A 12,373-nucleotide genomic window follows, 5' to 3' on the forward strand; every position below is an offset into this window, starting at 1 on the left:
ATTTGACATAGTGGACCACTCAATTTTGGTCCACCATTTGGCCTCCCTTGGGATTAATTGTACTGCATTATCTTGGTTTGCTTCATTTCTCCAGGGATGCAGTCAGAGGGCAGGGGGTCTTCTATATGGTCTGTTGGATGCCCTAGGGAATGGTCCTATCCCTAATGTTGTTTAACATTTATATATGTCCTCTAGCAGAGCTTGTCAGGAGATTTGGAATTGGTTGCCACGAGTATGCTGATGACACCCAGCTCTTCCTCCTATTGGATAAACAACCAGAAGCAGCTCTCTCTTCTCTAGCCCAGTAACTGGACACCATGGTTGACTGGTTGAGGCAGAGCTGGTTGAAACGTCATCCATTCGCTACTGAAGCCATGTGGCTGGGTAAGACTGGGCCTGTGGGGGGCGGGGTTTGCAGCTTCCTACTCTGGATGTGTTCCAGATCTCATTGGTGGACTCCATTAAATATTTGAGATCTGGCTGGATGCCTTTTCTACCTTGGACAAACAAGTGTTCACAGTTGTGAGACAAACTTTTTAAAAAAAAAAATCTACACCAGGCTCATCAGCTGGCCCCCTATTTGACTCAGCCGGATCTGGCCATAGTGATTCATGGCACAGTCACCTCCAGAATAAACTATTGCAATTTGCTCTATACAGGGCTGCCCTTGAAGGCACTTTGGAGACTTCAGGTTGTCCAAAATGCAGCTTCTGCTGGGCTTCTCATCAGAACATCTTGGTTTTCACATATACAGCCTATCTTAAAGCAGCTACACTGGTTGCCTACTGATTTCCGAGTCAACTTCAAGGTGCTGTTTTTGACCTTTAAAATCCTAAACAACCTGGGACCATCATAACTGATGGACCACATCTTGTTTTATGATCCCCCTTGGCAGCAGTGGTTATCATCTCACGGCCTAGTGGTGGTGCCGGGCTTTTTCAATCATAGCCTTGTGCTCGTGGAATGCCCTCTCAGATGAGACCGGGCTCTGCAGGACCTCCCTAGATTCTGCAGGGCCTGTAAAGCTGAGCTTTTCCATCAGGCCTTTCCTGGTTATGTATTGTCTTAGTTTAATGCCGGAACCACTGCTATCAGTTGTGAATTGCTTGGTTTTTTACTTTGCATTTTATGCTGTTTTAACTATGTTTATTATGCCTGTTTTAAACAGTTGTGAACCACTCTGAGCTCCACTTTGTGGAGGAGGGGTGGTATATAAACTGAAATAATCAATAATCAATGAATGAAACGGGGTATGATTGGTATCCTTGGCATGATGATGTTGCTTAATGCATGACCCCAAACTGACATCATCACACCAGGTGATGCTCTAGTATTCATCCAAATTGTAGTTAAACCACAGAATTTCAGGAGAATGCTACAGCATCACACCTGGTGCAATGATGTCACTTCTAGGTTGTGTCAGAAGTGACATCATTGCGCTGAGGAAGCTGACCCCCCTCCCCAAATCAGAAATTCCCGCTTCCCCTCAAGTTTTGCAAGCTCAAGCAAGTTTAGCAAGAGAGCCAGTTTGGTGTACTGGTTAAGTGTGTGGACTCTTATCTGAGAGAACCGGGTTTGATTCCCCACTCCTCCACTTGCACCTGCTGGAATGGCCTTGGGTCAGCCATAGCTCTCATAGACCTTCTTCCACTGTAGTGGTTAAGTGTGTGGACTCTTATCTGAGGGAACCGGGTTTGATTCCCCAGTCCTCCACTTGCACCTACTGGAATGGCCTTGGGTCAGCAATAGCTCTCATAGACCTTCTTCCCCTGTAGTGGTTAAGTGCGTGGACTCTTATCTGGGAGAACCGGGTTTGATTCTCCACTCCTCCACTTGCACCTGCTAGTATGGTCTTGGGTCAGCCATAGCTCTGGCAGAGGTTGTCCTTGAAAGGGCAGCTGCTGTGAGAGCCCTCTCCAGCCCCACCCACCTCACAGGGTGACTGTTGTGGGGGAGGAAGGTAAAGGAGATTGTTAGCTGCTCTGAGACTCTTCGGAGTGGAGGGCGGGATATAAATCCAATATCTTCATCTACCTCACAGGGTGTCTGTTGTGGGGGAGGAAGGTAAAGGCAATTGTGAGTCGCTCTGAGATTCTGAAATTCGGAGTGGAAGGCGGGATATAAATCCAATATCTTCTTCTCCTTAAGTTGATCTCTTTAGTTTCTCCCATGTAAATAAATGGCTGCCCTTCACGTCCATCGTGGAAAGTCCTGTACTTCAAGACCATGATGCACCCTGGGGGGGAACCTGTCCAAAACTAGTCCACTGACAGATTCCTGCTTTGAAACTGCCATGACCATTGTAATGACAGGGCTTTTGTGAATTTTGTATAAACTGGACATCAAACCACATGTATGCTCCTCTTTTGATAATGGCTTTATTTTATACAAAAAAAGTAATAAGGGATTCTCGATAACTTCTACAAATGTGAAACATAAGCAAAAGCATCAGTTATACTAGGCAGCCATAACTTTACAAAAGCATGTATTCTATTAACTGCATACTAGCAGTTATATTAGTTGGTCATAATAAGCAAGACCTATCACTTATTGTTACTTATGTATAACTATTCAGACTGGCTACGTTTCAGATGAATGTCTTCAAGGTTGTAAAGTCTTGTTGCAACTTCCCCCCCAAAAGCTACGATTAAGATGCTAATTAACATTCAGTGAAACGTTTCTTGCAGCGAGTTGTATCCCAGACTTGAAACTATACAAATGCCCATGCTATTGGAAAGGCACACAAAAATGGATTAAAGTAAGGTGTTATTTCTTTGTGTTAATATTCTGACTAGGCACAGCAGTCTTCAAATCATGCTGAAGTAATCAGTGGGACTGCTGCGACACAATCGACTTTGTGACTGTGGTATCTATAAATTCAAAGGTTAGCGTGCCTAAATCCAACAAGCTTCCTGATTCCATTTCCTAAACCCGGATCATTGGGCCATCTGTACAACGACAGCTTTCCAAGCCTTTTCTTTGTCAAAATCCTTCATGCTATTATTGGACACCTTAAACAAATTTCAAAAAAAAAAAAAATTTCAAACACCGTAACCGAAAACAATAGAAGCTAGATTAGCAAAGTACGTAGAATCACAAAGATAGGTTTTGTTCTGTAACCATGACATTAATATTAAACATTACTGATTATTTTGTCATGAAATCACACTTTTAATTAAAATTCCAACTTCACAACAACGCTCCACCCTATAAAAATAACCAATTACCTTTTTTTTCTTTTTATTTTTTTACTACTCAAAAATAAAGAACTATCTACATACACAAAACTTACGATCACCCAAAGATATAAAACATTTTGCATACAGAGGTCTATTACAGATAATACATTTTATGAAAATAAGAAGATATTGGATTTATATCCTGCCCTCCACTCCGAAGGGTCTCGGAGTGGCTCACAATCTCCTTTACCTTCCTCCCCCACAACAGACACCCTGTGAGGTGAGTGCGGCTGGAGAGGGCTCTCACAGCAGCTGCCCTTTCAAGGACAACCTCTGCCAGAGCTATGGCTGACCCAAGGCCATTCTAGCAGGTGCAAGTGGATGAGTGGGGAATCAAACCCGGTTCTCCCAGATAAAAGTCCCCACACTTAACCACTACGTCAAACTGGCTCTACACCACTCAGAGTCTCAGAGCGGCTCACAATCTCCTTTACCCTTCTCTCCCACAGCAAACACCCTGTGAGCTGGGTGGGGCTGAGAGGGCTCTCACAGCAGCTGCCCTTTCAAGGACAACCTCTGCCAGAGCTATGGCTGACCCAAGGCCATACTAGCAGGTGCAAGTGGAGGAGTGGGGAATCAAACCCAGTTCTCCCAGATAAGAGTCCGCACACTTAACCACTACACCAAACTGGCTCTCTAAGGATTAGAGGGGAAAATCTTTGCAGCAGACAAATATTCAGCAATAGGAGACCACAATGTAATAAATTTCTGTTGTTTACCAAATTCAATGGGAATTAATGCATTACTATGTTTCCCCATTATAAAAAGGTCCCATAATTTAATGGCCCATTGTTAAATCGGGGGTATTGAAGAGTCTTTCCAGTTTGCTGCAAGTAAAAGTTCAGCAGCTGCTAACAGTATCACTAGCCTTTCAGAATCTATTTTATATAGCTGTAGGGCAGGCCAATATTCTAAAAGAAACATTTCAGGTATATTACCTAGATGCACCCCTGTAATTTGTTCTATTTGGGAAAGAATTAGGTCCCCAAAAGCATACATTTTAGAACATGCCCACCAATTATGCAAAAAGTCAGAACATCCACATAATTTCCAACATTTATCAGAACCAGTTTTATAGATTTTCTGAAGATGGCACAGTGATGAGTAACATCTGTGAGACAATTTAAAAATACTGATAATGAATAGAGAAAATAGGAGATAAATTGCTAGGCGCTCTCCAAACTCTAGGCCAAACATCTGGATAAAATAACCAATAACCTGTTTACAGATATAACAACTCACAATGTAAACTGGACTAAATTTGCCATGATAGCTACCAGGACTTCTCCAGGTGGGTTGCCACAGAGACCCCTGGGCCAAGCCAGCCCAACTGCAAAAAGGGGCTGCACAGGAAATGTAGCACTTGGCCCACCCAGAACCTGAGTGGTCTGAGGGAGATGATATCCAGCCTGCCCAGGGTCTATGTGGCCCGGGGAGTAAAAAATGTGAATTGAGTTTGCAGGAAACATAGAGCGTTTTCGCACTGACCTTACTCGGGAGCGACGTCCCTCTTCACCGTGCAGCGTCTGTGCGGATTTCACACTAATTGCTCCGCAGACCCTGGAAGAGCCGCAAAGTCCCGCGGCTTTTGCGTCGCAAATGTAAACTGGGTTTTGGCCAGTTTACATTTGCAATGCAAAAGCCGCAGGACTTTGCGGCTCTTCCGGGTTCTGCGGAGCAATTAGTGCGAAATCCGTGCAGACACTGCGCGGTGAAGAGGAACGTCGCTCCCGAGTAAGGTCAGTGCGAAAACACTCACAGATATTTATTAAAGTATAGAATTAGAGGGGAAAGCCAAGAATAGTGCTTAATTTGCAGATGGGCATATGATTTTAATTCCTCTGTGCTTTAAATGGTAATTGTGATGACAACGATCAGAAAAATTCCCTAACAAAAGCAATTATGCAGTATAAGTATTGCTCACCTCTGTTGTTTTATACTCCTGTTTGCTTATTTGTGGCACAACCCACAAGGAATCGTGCCATTTCATTTTTGCCTTGAAGCTTACACACTGTATGACAGTGCCTGTGGTCAGGAACGCTTGGACCAACAGCATCAGCATTAGAAGTAGCAGGAGAACATCATAAGACTGCTAAAAATCAATACAGACACAGAATAGATGTTACGAATGTCAGCTATTACGGCGTTTTATATCACAACCAGATCACATCTCCTGGAGACACCTGTTTCAGTTTGCCAACAATTCCGATATAAAATACGATTCGTTTTCATTCTTCAGGCATGACCACCTTCTGTATTCCTGGGAGTACCTCTGTTTTCCAGAGCCAGTTTGGTGTAGCGGTTTGGCGTAGCGGTGTAGTGTAGTGGTTAAGTGTGCAGACTCTTATCTGGGAGAACCGAGTTTGATTCCCCACTCCTCCACTTGCACCTGCTGGCATGGCCTTGGGTCAGCCATAGCCCTGGCAGAGGTTGTCCTTGATAGGACAGCCGCTGTGAGAGCCCTCTCCAGCCCCACCCACCTCCCAGGGTGTCTGTTGTGGGGGAGGAAGGTAAAGGAGATTGTGAGCCGCTCTGAGACTCTGTCCTTAAAAGGGCAGCTGCTGGGAGAGCCCTCTCAGCCCCACCCACCTCATAGGGTGTCTGTTGTGGGGGAGAAAGGTAAAGGAGATTGTGAGCTGCTCTGAGACGCTTCGGAGTGGAGGGCGGGATATAAATCCAATACCTTCTTCTTCATCTTCTTCAGTATATTTCCTCACAGTTTAGAAGTGCAGGCTTCCCAGTCATCTACTATATTTGCTCAAGCATGTAATTATTATTTGATTACTTTTACTTATTATTTACATGCAAGGGAGGCCTTAGACAATGGGCAACCAGGGCAGCCAGTGTACAGGAGTAGGCCAGGTAGGTGGCTGCCTAGGGTGCGACCTGGCATACTGGGGGCTCCGAGGAGCACACTGTGCATGCACTGCCCAGCTGCTTTCATGTCCCCTGGCTTTGTGCTTTCAAAGCAGAGACCTGGGGAACATGAAACTAGCCACCCCCCACAACCCCCAGCCTTCCCGAAGTCGGTGGGGTGCTGAGGCAGTGGGCATGCTTGGATCCGAGCTCTGAGCATGCCCACTGCTTTGCTGACCCCACTCAGCCCTCCTGGGAGAGCTGAGCAAGATCGGTGGAGGACTGTGGCAGTGGGTGCGCTTGGAGCCAGGCTCTGAGCAAGCCTGCTGCCACACCAACCTCGCTCAGCCCTATCAGGACCTGGAAAGCTGAGCAGGGTTGGGGGGGTTGCCACGTTGCTCTGCGAACTGAAAGTTGGAGCAGAGGCGGGGCCTTGCCTGGGGAGTTAGAATCCACAGCACCAGCCCTGCATCCAATCATGGCCCCCAAGAAGAAGAAGAAGACTGCAGATTTATACCCCGCCCTTCTCTCTGAATCAGAGACTCAGAGCGGCTTACAATCTCCTATATCTTCTCCCCCCACAACATAAGAAGAAGAAGACCGCGGATTTATACCCCACCCTTCTCTCTGAATCAGAGCGGCTTACAATCTCCTATATCTTCTCCCCCCACAACAGAAGAAGACCGCAGATTTATACCCCGCCCTTCTCTCTGAATCAGAGACTCAGAACGGCTTACAATCTCCTATATCTCCCCCCCCCACACACAATAGACACCCTGTGTGGTGGGTGGGGCTGAGGGCTCTCACAGCAGCTGCCCTTTCGAGGACCACTTAAGTCCACGCACTTAACCACTACACCAAACCGGCTCTCTGAAGGGGGGGGGGGAGATGCTGTAATTGTAATTGTGGTTTTATTTTGTTTTAATGTATGTAATTTTGCTACCGACCTTGTTCACTACCTTGAGCCTGCTCTGGCGGGGAGAGCAAGATATAAATAAAGAAATAAGCAAGCAAGCGCCCATGCCACCACTCACAGCTGCCCTATCTTGCACTTGGACAGCCATGTTCTGGTGGCAATTCCTCCTGCCTTGCGTGGGGCAATAGCCACCCCTTGATTAGCCCAGGAGAAAGGGTGGCAATGATTCTGGACTTTTACCCAGGTCCCACAATTACTAAGTCCACCCCTGCATACGTGTTAAAATACAGATTTAAGACAGATAAGTTTAGCATCAAAACTATAGAGTACATATTTGGTACAGCACAACACCTTTTTTTTCTTCTTACAAATCAAATTATGGGCAAACTTTCTACCTGGACCAATCTTTGGTAGTACCACTAAGCATCAAATAAAAGATTCCCAGAGGCAGACCAGATCCATAGGCCGTCAGTTGGCTGTTCTGCACTGCTTGCGCTAACCATCGTATTGCTCTGACAACAAGAACTTAATTTACAAAGTGTTTCTGGACGTCTGTGATAAGAACTACCAGCATAGTCCTTCAGTTTTTATATACTGAAGAAATAGCCTTGATTTCCATGCTTACTTTTGCAATAAAAACATAAAGTTTTCTCATCCTCTAGGAAATGTACCAAATATTCTCAGAAATACAGCCTGTTCTGAGTATATTAAATGTTTACGTCAGACTCCAGATTCATTTCCTGCAGAATTGTGTTCGAGCCAAGTATAATCAAACCCCAATGTACAAGCTAGTCATCTGATATGCGTATGTTTTACTTTGTAGTCAATTGAAGAATGCTGCTAAAACTAAAGTTCTTATCTTAAAGTATTTCCTAACTTATAATTAAGATTCTTGACACCACCTAAAATGCTTAGGATGTCAACTAAACAAAAACAAATGGACCACTGTGTGGGGTGAGTATAATACACAAAATGTATGAAAACACTGTGAAACAGGTAAAACAAAGTGGTCCCATAGATACGCTATTTATACTTATTATACAATTGTTTATTTGATTACAATAAAGTTAAATTGAGGACCAAAATGTGTTGTTGTCGTCTTTAAATATAAATGGTATCAGTACAACTCAATAGCTCACCAGCGAAGCTAGCTACACAAACATGTAGCACATATAAATCCTAAATATAACATTATAAGAACCAAGCAAATTTCAGCAAACAAAAGTTAACAGCCAAGACGGGGATCCATTTTGAAGTTGTATACTGTTTGAACTTACTCGTGTCAAAATACCACTTGATCTCTGTATATGTGTTCAATGTCATTATTCAATACTACGTAGGCTGTTACCTAATCTGTGACTGATCCAAGCTCAAGACTTGAAGATCTGAGATTGAAAGGGGATATTACCAGATTCCTATCTCAGCTATTAATTTTAGTGTTTAGTTAAGTAAGCATAAGGAACAAAATTTCACATGCACAAATGCACATGATACAAAAGTAAGAACAGGGTATAAATCCAGACAGCAGTAAACTGTTTAGTACTTTAAAACCGTCTTTAAAAGAACAACAGTTATGCTCTTCTTTCAAATCTCATATTTAAAATGACTGAGAATTTGTTTCTGGACATCTGTGATAAGAACTACCAGCATCTAGTTAACACGGCCCATTGAGTGAGACAGCTGGCAAGAAGACACTTGTCATTGAAGAAGGCGACGACATTGGATTTATATTCCACCCTCCACTCAAGAGTCTCAGAGCGGCTCACAATCTCCTTTATCTTCCTCCCCCACAACAGACATCCTGTGAGGTGGGTGGGTCTGAGAGGACTCCCACAGCAGCTGCCCTTTCAAGGACAACCTCTTCCAGAGCTATGGCTGACCCAAGGCCATTCAAGCAGGTGCAAGTGGAGGAGTGGGGAATCAAACCTGGTTCCCCCAGATAAGAGTCCATGCACTCAACCACTACACCGAACTGGCTCCCAGTTTTGTGGTGTGCCTCAAATTATTTCCTGAAACAAACCGATGTCTTTGGCCAGATGTAAAATTTAAAGCAAAGATTTTTGCCACTGAAACATAAATATTACAACTAACTGACAATCATCACCAGACTCTCAGGCTCACGATTCTCAGTCTCAGGCTTCCTATCTCTACAAAAGGCACTTCTGATCTTACCCACTCTAAAATCAATCAGCAAACCTCTGAGATGGCGTTTCTAAAAGCATTTCTTATAGTTAAAAAAAAAGGACTTTACATTTAATACGACAACATGCATAAAGATACATTAAGTGGCTTCACATAAACATTTAGAACCAATACGTACTTTAACAGCTGGTGGATAATTTTTAAAGATGTCAACCGTTCGCATGATACTGAAGGACAAGTATCCAGAAGCTGTGAATAATAATGGGGAAGTGACACTGCTTATGGCAATCAGGACCTCTACCTACATTAAAGATAAAATGGTGACCTTAAAAAATTGTTAATGTGTGGGGGAAGGTTTAAGAAGTCGTACATCGTTGGATATCTGCATACATTTGTGTAAACAGAATGTGCAATATATTATTTACAGAAAGAAACCCACACGGAATAGAGACTGTGAAATAGTCGGTCATTCTTTATTACAGTCCTTTGACCAATCCTGTAACACATTTGAGGCATATAATAAACCAGATAAAACGATTTAAAATTAAGATCTAATTACAGTACAGTTTCCAAGACCAAAAAAAAAAAATCACCAAACAGAATTGAGCAACTTAAAGCCATAGAGTTGGAAGGACCTCCAGGGCCATCTAGTCCAACCCCTGCACAATGCAGGAAATTCACAAATACCTCCCCACACCACATACGTCTCCAGTGACCCCTGCTCCATGCTCAGAAGATGGGGTGGAGACCCCTCCAGGATCCCTAGAAAAACCGGTCTAGAGAAAAATTGCTGCCTGACCCAAAGGGGCAATCAGCATTTCCCTGGGCATGTAAGAAAGGACCATGAGTACTAATCACTGATAAAACCCTTCCTGCCATCCTTCTCATTATCTGCCTAAGTTCACAGAATCAGCCTTGCTATCAGATGGCCATCTAGCCTCTGTTTAAAAACCTCCAAAGAAGGAGAGCCCACCACCTCCTGAGGAAATCTGCTCCACTGAGGAACCACTCTGCCAGGAAGTTCTTCTTAATGTTTAGTTGAAAACTCTTATGATTTAATTTCAACCTGTTGGTTCTGGTCCAATTTTCTGGTACAACAGAAAACAACTCTACACCATCCTTTATGATAGCCCTTCAAGTACTTGAAGGTAATCATAGCACCTCTCAATCGTCTCCTCTCCAGGCTAAACATACCCAGCTCCTTCAACCTTTCCTCATAGGAATTGGTCTCCTCACCATCTTCATTGGCCTCCTCTAGACATGTCCCAGCTTGTCTGTATCCTTCTTAAACTTTAGTGCCCAAAACTAAACACAATACTCTAGGTGAAGTCTAACCATCACTTTGCGTGATCTGGACACTATACTTCTGTTGATACAGCCCAAAACGGAATTTGCCTTTTTAACTACTGCATCACACTGCTGACTCCTGTTCAGTGTACAATCCACTAAGACCCCTAGATCCTACTGCCAAAAGAAGTTTCCCCCATTCTGATACATTTGATTTTTTTCCTTCCTAAATGCAGAACTTTACATTTACCCCTGTGTCAAAGTTCATTTTATTTATTTCAGTTCAGGCTGTCAATTTTTTTGTTTTGTTTACTTAAAGTAGATACACAAAGAATAACACCATTACTATATATCAGATATAGACTGAAATAGAAGAAAAAAACATGATTCATAACCGTGCAGAAAGGTCTAACATCAAACCAAAAAGAACATACACTGAATGCCATCTATCAGGTAAGATTACCCTGTATCCTGACTCTGTTTTCCACTCTGTATTTGTGACTCTGTATTTGTGACCCCTCCCAATTTAGTATCATCTGCAAATTTAATAAGCATTCCCTCTATTCCTTCATCCAAATCATTTATAAAGATATTAAACAAAACAGGTCCCAGGACAGATCCTTGAGGCACTCCACTTGTCACTCCTCTCCAAGAGGATGAGGAAGCATTCACAAGCACTCTTTGGGTGTGATCTGTCAACTAGTTACAGATATATTAAACAAAATACAAAGATATTAAACAAAACAGGTCCCAGGACAGATCCTTGAGGCACTCCCCTTGTCACTCCTCTCCAAGAGGATGAGGAACCATTCACAAGCACTCTTTGGGTGTGATCTGTCAACCAGTTACAGAGCCACCTAACAGTAATAGGATCCAAACCACATTTTACAATTTGTCAACAAAAATATTATGTGGAACCTTATTTTTTTTTTAAAAAAAAAAAAAGCCTTACTGAAATCAAGACAAATTACGTCTACAGCATTCCCCTGATCCAGCAGGGGAATATGATTTGTAATCTTGGCATTCTTATCAGAGAGAAGTTAATCAATTCTTTTTCAGCGAGACCAGAGATTTTGTCAAACAACAGAGTAATAATCTCATCGCGTGCTTCCTTATAAAATGGGCAGCTAAAGACATGTGTTCTGTGGTTTCAGCCTCTCTTAGTCGACAGCAGCAGAGCCTTTCCAGGTAGAGAGTTTTGTCATAGCCACCTTCCAATACTGCGGAAGGGAGGGGCGGGCACCTTGCCAGGGTAAATGCCCTTCTGAATCAATTTATTTCTAAATATGTGAACTAAGCTGCCGGCGTCACAATATTCTGAAAGTTTAACCACAAATACACATTTTGTAGACTAGCAATATCAGTCGGCATTCTACATCCTCAGTCCTCTATTTTAACTAATCTCTTTTGCCTGATCGTAGCCACAGGACAGGAGGGCATGAGGAGCCTTGGCAATATGGTTCTGAAAAGACTTAAGACAATTAGATTGAAAGTTGTCTCTGATTATAAGCGGGTATAAACCTTGGGTATTAAAGTGCCCCTTTGGCCACATATATATAGATAGTATACATACTCATGTTTCAACTCCAAAGCTACCTGTCTCCAGTATTAAGCTTGCATTAGGCACACACCTGGGTACTTGTAGAATTGTTCTTAGAAATTTAGATTGCACTCTTTCTTGGGGGGCAAAACATGAGCTTGGTGGCCCTACAAATGTAACTGGGCCAGCATTTACAGCATTTACAGTAATCGTACAGCAATTTGACCAGCAGTTTAGCACTGAATAGCTTAAGAGCTGCAGGGACATAATATCCCCCGCACAATCGATACAATTTTGCTACCGTGTTTGCTGATCCTTCTCCTTGATTGGCAGCATATTTGCTGTGGTTAACTCTAGAATCTGTATCCTGTGGGACTTCCCAAAGATATTTGA

At 43.2% G+C, this 12,373-nt stretch overlaps 1 protein-coding gene across 2 annotated transcripts in view; it reads right to left on the minus strand.

Annotated features, from left to right (window-relative positions):
• Positions 1–2,354: 2,354 nt before the first annotated feature.
• The window catches only part of MLC1 (modulator of VRAC current 1), a 50,257-nt gene continuing 40,238 nt past the window's right edge, over positions 2,355–12,373 (minus strand). The window contains exons 10-12 of one of the 2 annotated variants that reach the window (XM_060244790.1): positions 9,332–9,454; positions 5,164–5,328; positions 2,355–3,011 (exon numbers count right to left, since the gene is read on the minus strand). In XM_060244790.1, coding sequence (XP_060100773.1) covers positions 2,937–3,011; positions 5,164–5,328; positions 9,332–9,454 — 363 coding nt within the window. In that variant the 3' untranslated portion in view covers positions 2,355–2,936. Of the gene's footprint in view, positions 3,012–5,163; positions 5,332–9,331; positions 9,455–12,373 lie in introns of both variants that reach the window. The other variant, XM_060244789.1, reaches the window with a different exon arrangement.

The sequence above is a fragment of the Heteronotia binoei genome, chromosome 8 (assembly GCF_032191835.1).
Source record: "Heteronotia binoei isolate CCM8104 ecotype False Entrance Well chromosome 8, APGP_CSIRO_Hbin_v1, whole genome shotgun sequence".
Classification (NCBI taxonomy): Eukaryota; Metazoa; Chordata; class Lepidosauria; order Squamata; family Gekkonidae; genus Heteronotia; species Heteronotia binoei.